This window comes from Myodes glareolus, chromosome 15 (assembly GCF_982192425.1).
Source record: "Myodes glareolus chromosome 15, mMyoGla1.1, whole genome shotgun sequence".
Lineage (NCBI taxonomy): Eukaryota > Metazoa > Chordata > Mammalia > Rodentia > Cricetidae > Myodes > Myodes glareolus.
This window is the reverse complement of record NC_142040.1, coordinates 21,748,726-21,765,970: the sequence shown is the minus strand read 5'-3', so window position 1 is coordinate 21,765,970 and position 17,245 is coordinate 21,748,726. Positions and strand designations below refer to the sequence as shown.

Sequence of the window (17,245 nt, the reverse complement as noted above, 5' to 3'; positions counted from 1 at the left end):
TAACACGGACAGTAGGATTATTTACACTGACTTCACTGGGAATGAATCCTAGGAAGCAAGAAGATGGCAAGGAGTAATTTCATTGGCTTAAAATGTGTCTAGTAAGCACCGTTCATGGTGAGTACCAGGGGTGGGAAGGCCATTATAAAGGCTCTGACCTATCTTCTAGGGACTCAGACTCCAATTCTCATTATATTTTCTATATAAAAGAAAAAACCACCTTTCTTTATACAATGTTTGCTGAAGTCATTTGAAACATCTTTAGTTAATGTATTTAGACTTCCAAACCTTAGAGCTGAAAAGGACCTGAGAAACAGTTGCTTCAGTTTCATAATGACACAGATGAGGTTCTGAACTTATTCAAAACTGATGATGAGTTTAAATTTACAAGCTACTGAGGCCGGATTCTCTGAATGTGGCTGGCCCGGAGTCTTTCTGAAAAGCCATTGACAATGACACTGGGACTTGTTTCCTCTGCATATACTGGATTTTTGGGATCCAGTCTGCTTGGATGCTCACCTTCCTGGACCTGGAGGGAGGGGGGAGGAGCTTGAGCTACTCACGGGGGCCGGAGACCCTGACTGCTCTTGGGGATGGAGAGGGAGGAGGGGAGGGAGTGGGGGGAGTGGGAGGGTGTTGGGAGGGGGGGCGGAAATGAAGACTTTTGTATTTTAATAAACTTTGAGAAAAAAAAAATAAATTTACAAGCTACTGCACCAGATCATAATCCTACCAAATATGTCGTATGAATTTTACATATTTAAAAACTTATTAGGGAAAATTTCAAATGTACACAAGCAGAGAGGCTACTGTAATAAACAACTAGTTCTTCAGTGAGTTTCAGGTTATTTCCCTTCAGCACCATGAGTGTATGTGGGCTTCCATGCATGAGACCCTGGGTTATACCCCCACCACAACAGGGAGGGAGGAAACAGACACCAAACATGGCACTATCTGCTTAGTCCGTCTAAGCCAATCTTTGATTCTACTTCTTAATTATTAAAAAACAATTTTAGACATAATTTTACCAGTGAACTTGGTTTGTAGGTATAAAGAAAGTCCTAAGAAGCCTTAAAACACAATATTTCATATCCAAAACTAAAACCCAATTAATTCCTTAATTTCTTCTTCAACCAGTCAGCATTCACATTTCCTTGGCCACACATCCTCACGCAGCTGCCTTCTTGAATGGACTCAGAAGGACACACACGTGGCACATGGCTCTCTCTTCATCTCAAGCTTTCTTCCTGTGCCTTTCTGGAGTGGTTGTTTCTTTGAGCCACAGGGTGATACAGGCCTTTACTGCTACTCTAACATTCTGGGGAGGTATTTATAAAGCCAGTAATGTAGAACAGCTGCAAACTTAGAGAAATAACCCTGATTGATAGGCTTATAAAAGATGGATGTAATTACATTCCTGAATGGTTTGAATAACAGTGTGTCTGATCTATTCCAAGATAAGTGGTTTTTACTTTTCTTTGATATCAGGGTCATATACCGTACTTATCTATTTTTACTTCATGCTCTCTTATCTCTGGTAATAAATTAATTTCATAGTGTTAGTTGGGAATGTACCCTATAGCTGAATTCATTTTTATCTTTCTTGGAGAGGAAACAAAGTCTTCATGAATATTATAATACCATTTTTCAGACTTTCATGTTAAAAGATTTAACATTATTAAGTAAGATTTATTTATTTATTTTTCTTATTGTTCTGTGCGTTTAGAAAACAAATTTGGCAAGCTTTTAAAGAGAACAGTTACCTGACTGGCACACAACAGTATTTAACACGTGACTGGCCAGTGCACAGTCACCTATGACACTAAGGGAGAATAAGAATTCTTCTTGCAAATGGTAAAATTCAGCAGAAGCAGCGAGACACAGCCACACAAAATGCTGCCAGTTTTGGAAATAGAGAATAAATCTACCAGAAAGGAAAACATCTTGAGAACAAATTACATTTGTTCCCTCCCACTTCACACTGTAGTGTTTGTAGTTATAATAAGTAAAAGCCAAAATCATAGTCTTAAGAAAGCAGCAGGAGATAAGCAGAGAATTGTCTCAGCTCTGGCAATGATGACCTACAGCCAAGTGCAAAGAATGACGGGAGAAGAGGGAGAAACGCCCATGGCTTTCATTTCTCTCAACTCCTCCATCCTTCATCTCTGCAGATGTGTGTGCCCTTTGTGTTCTGTGTTCCCTGGTAACTATAATTAACATCTCAGTAGACTTCTCACTGGGGAGAGCTCTACTATCACAAAAAGCATTAGGTGTATTTTTTGCCACTTAAGACTTAACCTGGGTTGGTTTGTGTGTACGTGTGAGAGAGAGAGACTACACGAGTGCATGTGTGTGTGTGTGACGCTCAGGGAGCAAAGGCACCTGCAGCTGAGCCTGATGACCCAGGTCAGAGCCGCAAGACCGACATAGTAAGAGAGAACCAACTCCCACAAGCTGTCCTCTGACTTTCATCAGTAATGTGATTTTTAAAATAAAAGACTTAAATTGGCATGTGTTTGTTTGAACCAACTAAAATATTTTACAAAAATATGTAACTCAAAATCAACTATAAACTTTTTCCGTTTTAAAAAGCAGCTCCTTATGTATCCATAGGGATGAAATATGAATGGGACCTAGACGCATGATGTGACAGACACAAAGAATAAATAAAAAGAAAGATTAAAAAGAACAGATGAGAATGGTAACAACATTCTCTGGTAACAACAGAGCCTCTAAGGAAGATCAGAGGAAAAAAAAAAAAACACCAGGCCACAGCATGGCACACCTTTAATTTCAAAATTAAATCAGTTCCCAACTGTAGAGGACTGAATAAAAGAATAAGACAGGACGTGGCTAGGCAATGGAAGCACAAAATACTGTCAAACCTTAATTAAAAAATGTTTTCAATTTAAGCAGACCCAGGCCAGTGATTTTTTCATTATTTTTACCACAGTTCCATGACTACTGACATTTTCATCAGAACAAATAAAGGGTTTTCCTCAAATTTAAAATGACAAAATTATTTTAAAATTTGAATCATAATTTCTTTCTCTTCTAAACTCAAAAGAATTTGATCTTAGCTGGACCTGTCTCTTAGCTCAGGGCTTAAATACACCTTCACTTTAAAACAAAGTAAAAAGTGTATTTCTAGGAGTGCTTCTATCCTACAGAATGCAGACTCTGCCAGAGACACACAGCACTTTTATGGATGACACTGCACACTCATGGAGCTCGTGCTTACCGGATACACTCAGGATGCTGCGCACACAATCTGTCCTTGCAAGGCAGCTTGGGAAAATCCTGACTCTCTGGTGGTATAAAGGAGTGGAACACATGATCACAACAATTTCGGGATTTTGAAAAGGACAGAAGGGAGAGGAGGAAGAGGAAAGACGGACAGAAGGGAAAATGAGATTCTGTAAGATCAAAACTAAAATCCTAAAGCAACTTCAGTCATGATCATCAATATTATTATGCACAATTATCCTAATAACTCCACATGCTGCTTTAACAGATTTCAGGGGAAGTGAATCCCATTCTTCCTCCGTTATAGCTTGCTTTTTCTTTCATATTATTTTTATATTAATGACTGACCTCCACAGTAAAGCAGGCTCACCCTGTTCTCATGCTAGGTTATAACAACACACAGTCAAGACCTCAGCCCTCATCATGGTACGTACTAATCTCAGTAGATTTCCTATAGCAGAAAGCCGTAAGCCTATTTGGTAGCTAAATTTTAATATTTCTTGCCACAACTAACTTTATGATAAAAATGGTAACACGATAAAAAGATAGCTAATGACAAAAACTAACTTTAAAAGCTGTTTTTATGTGTGCATGTGCGTGGTCTCCCCTGACCTCCACTCTGCTTGCGAAAAAAATTCAAGTGTTATCTGTAGGTTCCCTTTTTCACACACTTGGGGAGGAGACATTGGTTGCATGGCTCCTTAGGCATGCCATCAAATTGAACATCATCCTTACTGGAAATTCCACCCTAACCACGGACAACAGGTGCAGATGCTGGTTTGCCACTATTGCTGCAATTGTTAGCACCAGAGCATCAAGGAAGATGAGAAAGAGGGCATGCAGATTCAAAGACAGTTGTAAAAAGTAGTCTTCCACTGTGTGTTTGAGAGCAAAAGTAGTTCAGTCATCTCAATTTTTTAACCTGTGTTAAAGGCTGAAAACCACAGCAGGGATATAGGGTTCAGTAAAAATCAATACTGCTTAAAATATGAGAAAAATAACAACACATAATGGTAATTACAGCTATAGAAGTAAGATTATGCCATGAAAATAAAAGAACTTGCCTTTAGGGTAAGTTTTTCTTCTTTTTCACATTCCACTGTAAACACTGTCAAGACAAGAATCTTGCCTGCTCTGCTTACCACTTAGCCTGGGCCTGAGTAAACAAAACTGGGGTAACAAGGAGTTGGCCTCCCACTCTATCCCTAGGAAAGACTGGCTCCTGAGAGGTCACTTCTAAATGTTGGGATCACCCAAATTATACCAGGAACTGTGTAGGCCCTTTGGGTCCAAACCTGTGCATTTGTGTCATGGCAGTGAGTCATGAGAGGCACCTCGACAGCTTACACTAGGAGGTAACTCAGGACAGGCCTGGCCCAGCCTGAACAACTGCTTTGCGCTCTGAGGCACTTTACAGCAGCCTCACCTTGAGGGAGCAGGGAAGGCTGCAGAGGAAGCACAGAGCAGCGGCCTCACCCTGCCCATATAATGAAGCCTCAAGTAAAAAACTCGGAAACACCGAAGTTCAGTGAGTGTCCCTGGTCAGCAACACTCTGCACAGTGCCACATCCTGATGTCACCCAGGGTGTGCATTTGGAACTCAGAATTCACGCTTAATCCTATGTATAGTGCTTTCCTAAATTCTGTGAGTTTAAACAAATTACTATGCCTAAGGGTGGTTTGGAAGAAACCCTTCAAGTGTATGTGGCATCAGAGATCTTGAGCCAATTTAGGACTCTACAGAAGGACTTTATCTTGATTTTGATTTATCTTGATTTTGGTCAACTCCAAAGTAGCAGATTTTAACAAATTAGCATACAATACACATTCTCATCAGCTCTGGAGCTTCTTTCATAAACTATTCTGGAATTTCTCTTCCACAATATACTATACTTTTAGTCTATATTTATCAATGTTCTTAATGAGCCATATTGCACTATCCTAAGTTAATTTTATAGAACAAAGAGCTGTGCAGGTCACACCTGTTTTTTTATGGTCACACAGATTCCCCACTGTGCAGTGCTGTGGTGTCAGGTGTCCTTTGCCAGTTGGAGTGCCTGTAACACCCCTCGGCATTCTCTGTCAACCCAGCATCTCACATACTGCTGCTTTATCTGTGCCAGGACAAGAAAGATTAAAAGGCAACAAGCTAAGAAATTGTTACTACAATGCATCTCCAGCGTACTTCCCTGGCAGATCTGGAATGAGTATGTGAGTGCAGATGCCAGAGGAGGCCAGAGGCATCAGACCCATAATATCAGCAAATATTATGGTCAAATGGTTCAGTGGTTAAGAACACTTTTTGTTCAGCTTCCAGCACCCATGCTCACTTCCTCCTCGACTCTAAAACCAGGAATCAAGCACCCTCTTCTGGCCTCCAAAGGCACCTGAACTCCCACAGAGACAGATGTAAATATATATTTAAAAAATTCTTATAAAATGAATTTCTAAGGATAGTTTCATACTACATGTTTTCTATAACTTTACTTAATATTACTTTGGAAATTTATCTATGTTGAGCATGTATTTATACTATTCCTTTTTAAAAACTGGCAGTGGCTCAGTGCATACATAAGTCACAATCCACTTATTTATTCCAGGGAAAGGCATCTGGTTTGTGTCCAATTTTTGCCTCTTACAACTCGTCACTGGACAGCACCACACATGACTTCATGTTCCACATGGACAGGGGCACCAGGAAGATGAGCAGAGTCATTCTGACAAAATGAGTCCACACTACTGTCAGAATTGTGCTTTAACTAATAACTAATATGAATCCCTATCAGCTACATGTCCTTTTTTTGCCCCCCCCCCACTGTTTATAGAGTTCTCAATTTTTAGAGAAACCAACTTTAACAAAAAGCTTCCTATAACATGAGTGGATAAAAAAGCATACACCCATAACACTCAGTGACTTAGAAGTTCTCATATTCTAGACTTGATTTAAGCTAGGTTAATGTAATTGACAGAACTAGCAGAATGCACTTGATTGCTTGGCTCATAATCAAAGAATGAGTTACAAGGTTCTAAACCAACCGAGGACAGAAGCATTGAGTTAGCAGCGCTTCTCATGGAAACCTGTGAGCAGACCAGTACAACAGTGGAACAGGCTTAGCAGACATGGAGCCTTGGTCATTACAAGGCACAAAGAGATTGCTGAGAGGTAAGAGTTTAAGAGAAAACAAACTCAGGGGCAGGTTAAGGCAGTCCTGAGTTACAGCTGCTAAAATTAGAAAAATGAGCCACAACCAACTCCCTGATCTGACAGCAGAGGATGCAGCATGGAGATGGCCTGACCTGTGGATATTTCTTTTCAGTTCACAGAGCGCAGATGTCTTTTTTTAAACACAGAATCTTACACAGATATGAAGCATACTCAAGTGCTAAAAAATCACGGGCTCTGTACGTTCATTATGGGTGCTGCAATGTGGTAGATTGCCTGAAAACTTCATAACCCAGAAAAGGTGTTTCCATAAAAATACAATCTCGACCACCAGCTGACTAATCAGTAAACATTAAAGTTGAGAAGAAATATAAAAATTGCAATGAATGAGCCAAGACCATGGTGACATCATTGATTAGATAAAATAGAATTTTCCTAAAATAGTTTAAAAAGTAATGATGTGTCTGTGTGGTATGCATGTGCTCATGTGCAGGTGCATATATATGTGTGTGTGGAGGCAGGGGGTTGACACTGGGTGTCTTCTCCACAGAACCCAGACCTCACTGACTCAGCAACCTCCAGTGCTGGCCTTACAGGCTGTGCTGCTGTGCTTGGTTTCTACACGGAATCTGGGATTCCCAACTCAAGTCTTCCAATCTCAGAGGGTGACTTTAACTTTGCCTTTATAGCAAATTATGTGACCCAGATGAGCAAGGTCATCTAGATTACAGAGACTGAAGTTCCACTCCAACAATTCTAGAGGTATTAAAATTTTGTTCATAGTTTTCTTACATACAATATTCTCTCTCTCCGTTACTCTCTGCATCTCACAGAACCTAATATGCAGAGACTGCTCCATCTGTGTTGTCAGGACTTGATTTAAGCTTGTAGTTTAACAATAATCAAGTGAAAACATCCACTGGAATAAACAGTTTGCCACTGAAATATCATAAGCAAGATCTAAAATGCTCTTTATTTAGGAGCCATCTGTTGGCCAACTGTGAGTTGTCTCGTGCAAGGCTGAAACAAATGCTGTTTATATACTGTCTCCACCAGACTGCAAAAGGAAAGCCTTTGCCTTACAGTTGCGCTCATTCAGCCTTACTAAAAACGTGATTCACAGGGTTGGGACAAACAATCTCCTCCTTTTCTCTCTTGCTCCCTACTTTTCTATACCTTTCTTTTTATAAAATGTGTGTGGGTAATTTGCCTGCAAGTGTGTGTGCCATGCTCATGCAGTAATGATGGAGGTCAGAAGAAGGCATCAGATCCCTTGAAAATGGAGCTATAGACTCTTGCTAGCAGCCATCTGAGCGCTAGGGATTGAACCTGGGTCCTGTGGAAGAGAAGTCATTGCTCTTAACCACTGAGCCATCTCTCCGCCCCACCCTTTTCTGAAATAGGGTCTCACTGTGTGGTCTAGGCTAGCTTTAAACATTGCAATTTCCCTGCCTCAGCATTCCACTTAACTATCATGCCCACGTCTGCATGGAATTTTTCATTAGAAAAATATTCGGTGTGAAAAATTGTTCTTTGGGTTTCTGTGTATATATTTTGGTTGATTGCAAGAAACAAAATCCATCAGATATGCAAGGAAACAATTCAGTGGGTTAAAAAAAAGAACCACCTATGAACAAGAAAGCTATACATATTTTAAAGAAAAGTTTCATCTATTTGTTTTTACAAACCTGTTTATGATCCCACTGTAACTACCTTTACTGCTTCAAAACTGCTTGTTAGATTTACATATCCTTGTCCTGGAGTCAAAAGCAAACACGGAGGTCTGTCCTACTGTCAACAGTCTCACTCAATTAGCTAGCTAGTCATGGTAGTCCAGACAGACAGACAGACAGCCGTGAGCTGTGCTGGAAACATCCTAATCATTTGCAGATGCCCTTTCCATGATTGCTTTAAAAGTACTGTTTTGGACAAAATATGTGTTACAGCTTGATTAAATTAAAATATGAAAAGTATACAAAACAGAAATTCCTAACATAATTAAGAAAATTAACATAATGATATGGTTTTTACAGCCTTTTATTTTCCCCAAATTATACCACTGTATAATTTTGCAAAAACTGAGACCTATATATGCTACTGAATCTGTGTTTTTCCCTTCACATTAGAACATATTTTATTGATTATAAAAATTTTCTTAAATTATTTTAGTCATATTTTATATAACCATTAATTATTGGGTCATTAGAGAAGGTGGTTTACAAATATGCATATTAATCTCTGCATTTCTTATTATTTCCTCACAAGCAGTTTACTGAGTGGAAGAGGAAGTATTTTGATGACTCTGCTAAGGGCAGCCATGATATAATCTGGAAGGACGCACTTAATGTATCGTGAATGAGCTGGTAACAAAATGCCCATTTCACTGTCTCTTCACCAACAGACACTGAATTTTGTAGTATTTTGCTAATGCCAGGCAAAATGGTTCTTTAAATTTACATTTATTCATTAATACGACTGCACATTTTCATCCATCCATTATCATCTGTACTTCCTCTTGAATTTATAACCCATTTTTATCATCTGTCTACTTCAAAACTGTTTTACTAGAGTAAAATACACACACAGAAAAGCATCTTTTAAGTGCACAGCTGCTCAATGATTTTCTCTCCTAAATGGAACACACCCAACAAAAGCACCCATCAGAAGACAGAACGTGAGCAGTACCTAGGGCTCCTACATGCCCCTTACACACATTAACTCCCTCCTAAAAGTAACCTCTGCTATGAAGACTAATGAGTTTTGTCTGGCTTGGTGCTCCTTCCTGTTTTTGTACCAATAGTTCTACTGTCTGTAAAGACTAGGCATGGTACAGTTCTAATCCCAGCACTTGCAAGGCGGTGGCAGCTCAAGATCAGCGTGAGCTACAGAAGGAGAACTTGTCACAAAACAAACAATGAAAATCGCAAAACCAAGCAAACAAAGGATACACTGAATTAAATGAAATGAGTTAAATATAAAAAAATACAAATACACACACACATAAATTAACAGATTAATGAGTGAAAACTGATAACTCTGCAAGAAGATATACAGAGAAACTAATTGTGTGAGGATGCATCCTCATTTTAACTGAAGAAAACCAAATGAACAAAAACCCCTCATACCAAGTCCTGCAAGTATGCTCTCATGTCATAAAGAGAGAGAGAGAGAGAGAGAGAGAGAGAGAGAGAGAGAGAGAGAGAGAGAGAAACTAAAATAGTTTACTGAATAATGCAAATGTGCCGATCTCTGCTCTAACGCAATCTCACAATACATGAAGACACCGTCAACACAGGACACAGAAGTACAGAGGTGCTGTTCTCCAGACTGTCACAGTCACAAAGACTTGTGCACTGCACATATGGTGTGTCTAAGCGCAGGTTGTTCTCTACCCTACCTTACAGCCCAGTGAGTTTTGGGAGCCTAAATGGTTCACTATAGATTTTCTGATCACCACTTCTCTTTAGAGGCTAACACAAATGCTCAATAAATATTTATTACTTGAGTAAATGAAAGACTTCACTGCCAATTTTCAATGCTTTTCAATCCTTTTAAATATGCTTTAATGTGTTCTTTCCTTTAGAAAGAAGAGCATCCTGCAACCCAAAACACCACTTATTCACTTCTCAATGGCTAAGAGAAAAATCTCATTCTGTACTTGAACAGACTAGTGCAGCTTACTAGTTTTCAATAGTGTTTTATGTGAGTTCACCAAGAAGGAACAGATAGCCCAGAGTGGTGTAGCATGTTTATACTGAAGGGGAACCCCCTGGAATGATATACAAGGCTCTTTCAATAGAAGCTGCTCCATGTTTTCCAAGCAGCTCAGATCAGCAGTATGCAACCTATAGCAGCTCCCTGACCACTGAATCCACAGATCAATTCCCAGATATGTCTGCTCATCAGAGCTCACCAACTGGACTACCTCAACAAAAGGTCAGTCATAGCAACAGACTATACATCCTAGGCAGCATGTCTGACTCAAAGTGAAAGGCTGGTGGACATTAAGATGCTAACATACAGAAAAATTATTGTAGCTTCAGACACGGACAGATTGACAGTTTTGATGTTATTTTGTGTTAGGCAGAATTCTCACCTCATTAGAGCTATACCCCCCAAATAACACTAATTTTTTTTAAGATACCAGCATATATAAATAAATCTGTAAAGATAACACAAAGAAAAACACGATCCTGGGCTTTTAAAATAAAAATAGTGAACTTTTAGTAGCCATGTGGTGAGAACAGAAGGATTGTGGGTTAATATACACAATAATTGACTTTTATTCTCAGCCTCCACTGCAGAGAAGTCTTCCTTCGTGTAGGCACAGTCTATGTGCCCATAATAAAATTATTTAACAATGTACTATGTGTGTGTCTGTGTGTGCATCACACTTTGTATTGCCATTGATGACTGGCACTCCTTGTCTATACACTACCTCGACATGACAAAGAATTCCTCTATGTTACAGACATAGGGCAGTGAAAAAATGTACACACAATAGTTAAAGGTAACTAGCAAGCAGAAGTAAGTTGAGAAGATAACAGATGGATAAATTTAAAACTCATTACAAAATTAAAAGGTCTGAATCAGACTTTTGTTAGAAGAGGCTCTACTGAAGACTAAGAATTCATAATAATTCTTTGTTTTTTCATGAGAGAGATGGTATGTATCATATGATCACAGGGGCTCCATGGAGGTCACTTACATTGATGACTGATGAAGAAGCTGACAAGTTTAGACCTTCAAGATCAGCTACCAAGCTTGGAGAAAGGGCTGGTGGAGGAAGGGCAACTGGGGTGGACGCTGGGTTAACTGGAAGAAAAGGCCCAAATAAGTAAGTGTGAATGAAAATTTAACTCATATTATTAAAAGCAACATTTTGTTTTGTTAGTAAATCTAACTAAATTACTTTGATTAACGAATGTATGACAACTCTATTTAATATCCTGATTTAGTCAAGTTATTGTCAAGTCACACAGTGATTAGCCTGAGCTGTCAGAACATAATGGCAAACCAGTATCAAAACAAGGTATAAATATCTCGATCAATAGTTTTTGAAAATTTGTATGGCTAACATTTATCACCCAGAACTTCACATAAACAAAGTGGTTAAGACACATTTTCCACATTAATGTAAAGAACAGCACAAAGAGTGATTTCGGGAGGGGCAACAGGGATAGGGGATATGCGGAGACTAGGAGGTGAACAGAACTGGGGTAAATGATGTAAAACCCCAACGATTCAATATAGAAGTTTAACACGCACACACACACACACACACACACACACACACACACACGAGTGATTTCTAACTGCGTCACACTTTTGGTTGGGGAGTTTGAGACAGAGTTTCTCTGTGCATCAACCTTGGCTATCCTGAAACTCATTCTGTAGACCAGGCTGGCCTCAAACTCACTCCACCTGCCTCTGCCTCCCGAGTGCTGGGAAGTATTATGTACCTCGAGTGGCTTTTGCTATGGCATTTTCATTGATGTATGATATGCTTCAATCATATTACCTTCACTTACCTGCCCCCATCCCTTTTTTCCTCTTGTAGTCTTCTGTCTACTCTCATGATCTCCTTCCACCCAGATGCCACCCAAAACAAAACACACAGGGTTTGTGTGCAATTCCACCTTATTTAAGATAACTTCTAGTTCCAACACCCTGCATCTGCTTCAACCAACCACAGCAACAACGATCATAACAAACCTTATTATCTTTGCTAATATGACCAAATAAGTTCAATTTCTCTATAGTAAGTGTTTTTATGTATTACACACTTCTATTTTTCTCTATTAAGAATTTTCTGTGGTTATTACAATAGACAATGTAAGCAGAATGGATCTATGACAAAATGAGGTAACCCCAAAACAACTCACCCTCCACACAGGAAAAATATACTGAAATGCAAGCAGTTTAGCATTCATGAACTCTTATTTCCAACTGCTCTCCTAGTACAGAATCGACCTAGCAACAAAATTCACAGCACTACCCAGCTCCCGCCACACTGAATAATTTAAGAGTGCTTAGCAAAGTTATAGATGTCTGCATTCTTAGAAATATATTTGTTTGAATGAAGACTTTTTGGAGTAGAAGATGGTGCTGGGTTTCCTGAGCCACTCTCCTTAGTTACATGTCAGTCCCTACAGTCAGGATCTCACAGTGTGGATGCTGTGAGACAGGATCATTATTTAGCAATGCAAGGGGAAATCACCGGAGTAAAATGGGTCTAATACACTTTATTTGGGGCTCTACTCACATGACACAGAACTGACATGCTGAACCAATAAAAGGCACTGATACCACTGGCTGGAAAATTCCCACCTTTTCTGACCTTTATAATAGATGCTTCTAAAATTTGGGAAAAGGACATGAGAGATACTATACAAGTACAGAACACAGGGAAGTCCCAGTACTTACAGTCGTCTAGATCTAGAAGGAAAACATCTTTGGGGGGAGGATGTCTTTCTTGCTGGGGTTTTCTCTCTTTTGCCTGTAAAATATCAAAACCTCAACTTACTTCAGATCTTGTCTAAAGAAAGCCACGAAGTGTTCTGACCACTACAAAACAAGCATGTTTTTGCTTCTTAGAAACAAAACACACTTGAAACTTCTGTATGGTGACACAAACACTTTAGTCCTAAATCAAAATTTCTGTGCTAGCATACTATATTTCTTACTCATCACACAAACTACTACTTAAAATACTTTGTGTTTAAGGACTATAAAAGACCTTTAGAAGAAAACTTAAAAGTAATAATCATTTTACAACTTAACATTTTTGTTAGATAAAAATACAATGTGTTTCTTATTAGAAAGTGAATAAACATTCTCAGAAATAATTGTTAAACAGGTTTACTTAGGAAAAAGGAATATTCAAACAATACACGGCTAGCGCTGATGTCCTCAGGCTTGGACAGGCTGGACTGCAGAGGAGTCTGCAGAGGCAGTGACCTAGATCCTCTGCACTCCTACACCAGCTCGCGCCAGAGGTCTTCACCAAAGGCACCGTTACAACAGCTTCAGCTCTTGCCCTTTAGTATGGAAAACAACTCACCCACTTTCCCAAGGGTTCATAGAGAGTAAATATTTAAACTCACCACCTGGGTTATTCACTGTTTGTGAGATTTCCCACCAAGGAGAGCACACGATGGGCTCATGCGAGGACTACCAGTCTTAATGCAATGGTATAACTGGGTTGGGGAAATGGCTGTTTGTACAGCACTTGCTGTAAAAACCTAAGGACCTGAACTGGGATCCCAGCATCCATGTCAGAGCATGGATGTTGGGAAGGTGCAGACAGCAGGATTTCTGGCTAGCCACTCAAGGTTAATTAGTTTTGGTGTAAACAATGTTTCAAACAAATAGTTCAGGGGTGGGAGTGGGTAGTGACTGAGACAGACACTAGATGCTTATCCCTGGCTTCTACACACATAAAGAGGGGAATGTACATCTATACTCACAGAGTACACACAAACACATACCTGCCCCACTGTGCATAATTAAGAACATCTGAATAGCACAGTAAACAAAAAAGGTCAACAAAGAATAGTGCATTAAATCGATATATCTGTATCAATGTTGCTTAATCTGTCTACCTTTTCTTTTACAAAAATTCTCAAATTCAAAATAAAACTTTTTTACTTCTTTTTGTTCATTCATTTATTTAACAAATACATACAGAATTTTAAATGTGTATCAGATTCTGTACTCAACAATGGAAATAAAAACCTAGACAAAGTCCCCACTCTCCAATAACATAATTTAAAACTTATTAGCATAAGTAATTGTGTCACTGAAGAAGCAAAGGCCCACTTGGGTACTATGCACACACATGAACAGCAGCATCACAAAAGGATACTGCGCTGGTGGGGTGGAGCGAGGGCTCAGTGCACTGCTGTCACAAAGGACCTGAGTTTGGTTCCTAGCACACACACTAACAGTCCACAACCACTTGAAATTCCAGCTCTGGGGTATTCTTCACCCTCTTGTGGCTTCTTCAGCATGGGTGCATGTGTGCGCACATATACAGACACACAGAGACACGCACACACATGCACACACACGCACACAGAGACGTACAGAGACAGACAGACACACATCTGGGAAGACTGAGTTCTACATGTAGTCTCCTTTATGCTAGCATTCAGAGAACTGTCCAAGGATTATATAAAAATACACATTAAAACCAAAAAAGACTACAACTAAAAAAAGAAAAAAAAAACAGTATTGTTTCCTTCTAGTTGAGTTTTAATTCTATCCTTCTTCAAACACAAAATATCAGCCCCCTTTAAACTCTTCAAATGAGCACCAATGTCAAGTCTGAAGGAAAAGGAAAAGAAATGTTAGTTTTGAGACTGAAATTTAAGTTACAAGTCAATGAAAGCGATTCAGAATGAAAATGCCCATTACTACTGGACTTTGCCTTTGAATAAAACCCTAACTCAAAGGTTATCAGCATGCTGCACACAATGGGTGTAGCTTCCCGCCAGCTACGTCAAGCTACACAACTGCCTTCATCAAAGTGCAAGCTCCCCACCTGAAAATTAGAAACCTATCAAAATAAATAAATAAATAAAGTTAGAGCGGAAGGCAACTCTACACCCTACTTCCCAACCAAGAATGTGTATCATCACAGAGGAGAGTTACATGTGAATCTGGGTTCATCTCTTACCAGAGCCTAGAACAGAAAGACAACAGGCTCTAAAAAGGACAGAATGCCATTGACTTCCGAGAACAAGTAAGCAGTGACTGCAATACGACATTAGCAATAGGTGACGGTCATTTCCACCACGTTGGAAAAGCCTTGCATTCCGAATCAAAGCTATAAAATGCTTCATGATATGCAAGCATGCTTCTCCTACATTATATTTCATTTTTCATTTTAAAAAATCCATAGTAAGTTCACAACATTTTCATACTTAAAAGGTCTACTATAAAAATAAAAATCTGAATTCTAAACAAAGAAGTTAAGAGCCCTATCCCATCAAACATTTCTCCATTTGCAATTCATCTTGGTAATAGAGACAGAACCTGGGCAGACACATATAGGACTTGAGGCAGGAGATTTTTCTTGCTCAATGCATAATTCATGTGCTCCGCCTGCAAAGTGTGTAAAATGAGGATTTCACACCGCGGCATGAGCCACGGAGCTGCGGAGAAAAGGCAGATGAAATCATATTTTACTGTGTGAATTTTATTTCTTAGCCTCCCAATATTTATACAAAACCACCATTGACAAACCAAACACACTGACAGATCACCCACTGTTTCCATTGTGTTACTGCCTGAGAGGAGATCAAGCAGAAAGATAGACAATTTGTTTTTGTATATTTTTCTTAAATAGAGGATTAGGTTTTTAACAGCTGAGTGACTGTATTTGACTTTTATAAGGACAACAGTTACTGATCTTAAGATCTTGCTGCAAAAAATATCTATTTATCAATTCGCTGCCTTCAAATCGCCACCTTGTTTCTATGGCATTTGATTATACACCTCAAGACAGCAACATTTTCAAAATGGAATGAAAAGTCACAGGGTTAGGAAACTAACTTCTAGTTAATATATTCATTTAAAATTAAAGGATATTAAGTCCTAAACACAAACAAAAACATGTAACAATATCTCTGTAAAGATTTTCATGCACTATGAACACCATTTGCATACGGACTGCAGAAGAACCGAGCAGGTAAAAGACCTGCCGTGGTAAGCAGCGGACAGGCTTCTGTTGCATAGAGGCTGTGTAAACAGTAAGAACAGGTTACCAAACACCCACTGTTCTAAAAGTAAATGCTAGCAAATAAATGCTAATGAGCAATACAAGGGGGTCTAATAGCCCTTCCTCAGCAGAAAACTGCCTGCTTCCCTATGCAGGACCGCCTGCTTGACGGTTTCCCTTTGTTTTAAAGATCTCACATAAAATTTCTTTCCTGGAGAATTTAAAGTATGAACTAAACAGAGAAAGGTAAACATTGAAAGACACAAAGCTTTGGATATTTTTAATAAAAATCGACATTGAATCGTCACACAAGCTAAGGATTCCAAGCCCTGTAAACACCCGTGAGCAGACAGCTCTTCCTTCTCAAAGCACAGAAATCAGCCTGAAATGGTTCCACTGGTGCGTTTGCAGGGTTCATTTCATAGCACAGTAAAACTCCGTTTTCATTAAGACTCTCACAGATTAGCTGTCTTTATATTAAGGTGATCTTAACATTGCTGACAGTCATATGTGAGTCCCTAGGCCAGTGACTGGTTCTGAAGTCACTAGAGGAGGCCATTAGTGTCACAATACCTCCCACAGAGGAACAGCAAAAGTTCTAAGATACATAAAACCTGATATAGTTATGGTCATCTCAGACACTGCTGGCATATACAGAGTCCAGTGTTTTTCTACAGCTAGTTCATACATTAATCTCACGACCCAGACACAAAAATATTCTTAATATCTACTAAGTGCTACACTCAAGAATACCAAATACTTCATACTTATATCACACTGATAGATTAGTAGGCCTTAAGTATGTTGTATATAATTAACACTGTTAACACAGGACCAGAGTAATCTGTCAGCTGGCCAGTGATTGTTGTGCAAGCATGAAGACTTGAATTTTGATACTTAGCACTCACATAAAGAGCCAGGCACTACCCTTGACTGGAATGCAGCACTTAGGAGGCAGATACAGGTCACAACCCAGTGGTTGGTCACTGGACAGCTAATCTAGCCAAATACAGGAAATACAGGTTCAGCGACAAGTCTTGTCTCAAATGCTAAGGTGGAAAATGACTGAGGAAGACACCTGACATCAACCTCTGGCCTCTACACATGTGCAC

General features: G+C 39.3%; 1 protein-coding gene across 1 annotated transcript in view; it reads right to left on the bottom strand.

The window, feature by feature from the left end:
- The window catches only part of Ap3b1 (adaptor related protein complex 3 subunit beta 1), a 194,350-nt gene that overhangs the window by 50,005 nt on the left and 127,100 nt on the right, over positions 1–17,245 (bottom strand). Inside the window, exons 21-22 of the mRNA XM_048455947.3 lie at positions 12,836–12,908; positions 11,118–11,224 (exon numbers count right to left, since the gene is read on the bottom strand). Of these exons, the coding sequence (XP_048311904.3) occupies positions 11,118–11,224; positions 12,836–12,908 (180 nt within the window). The remainder of the gene's footprint in view (positions 1–11,117; positions 11,225–12,835; positions 12,909–17,245) is intronic.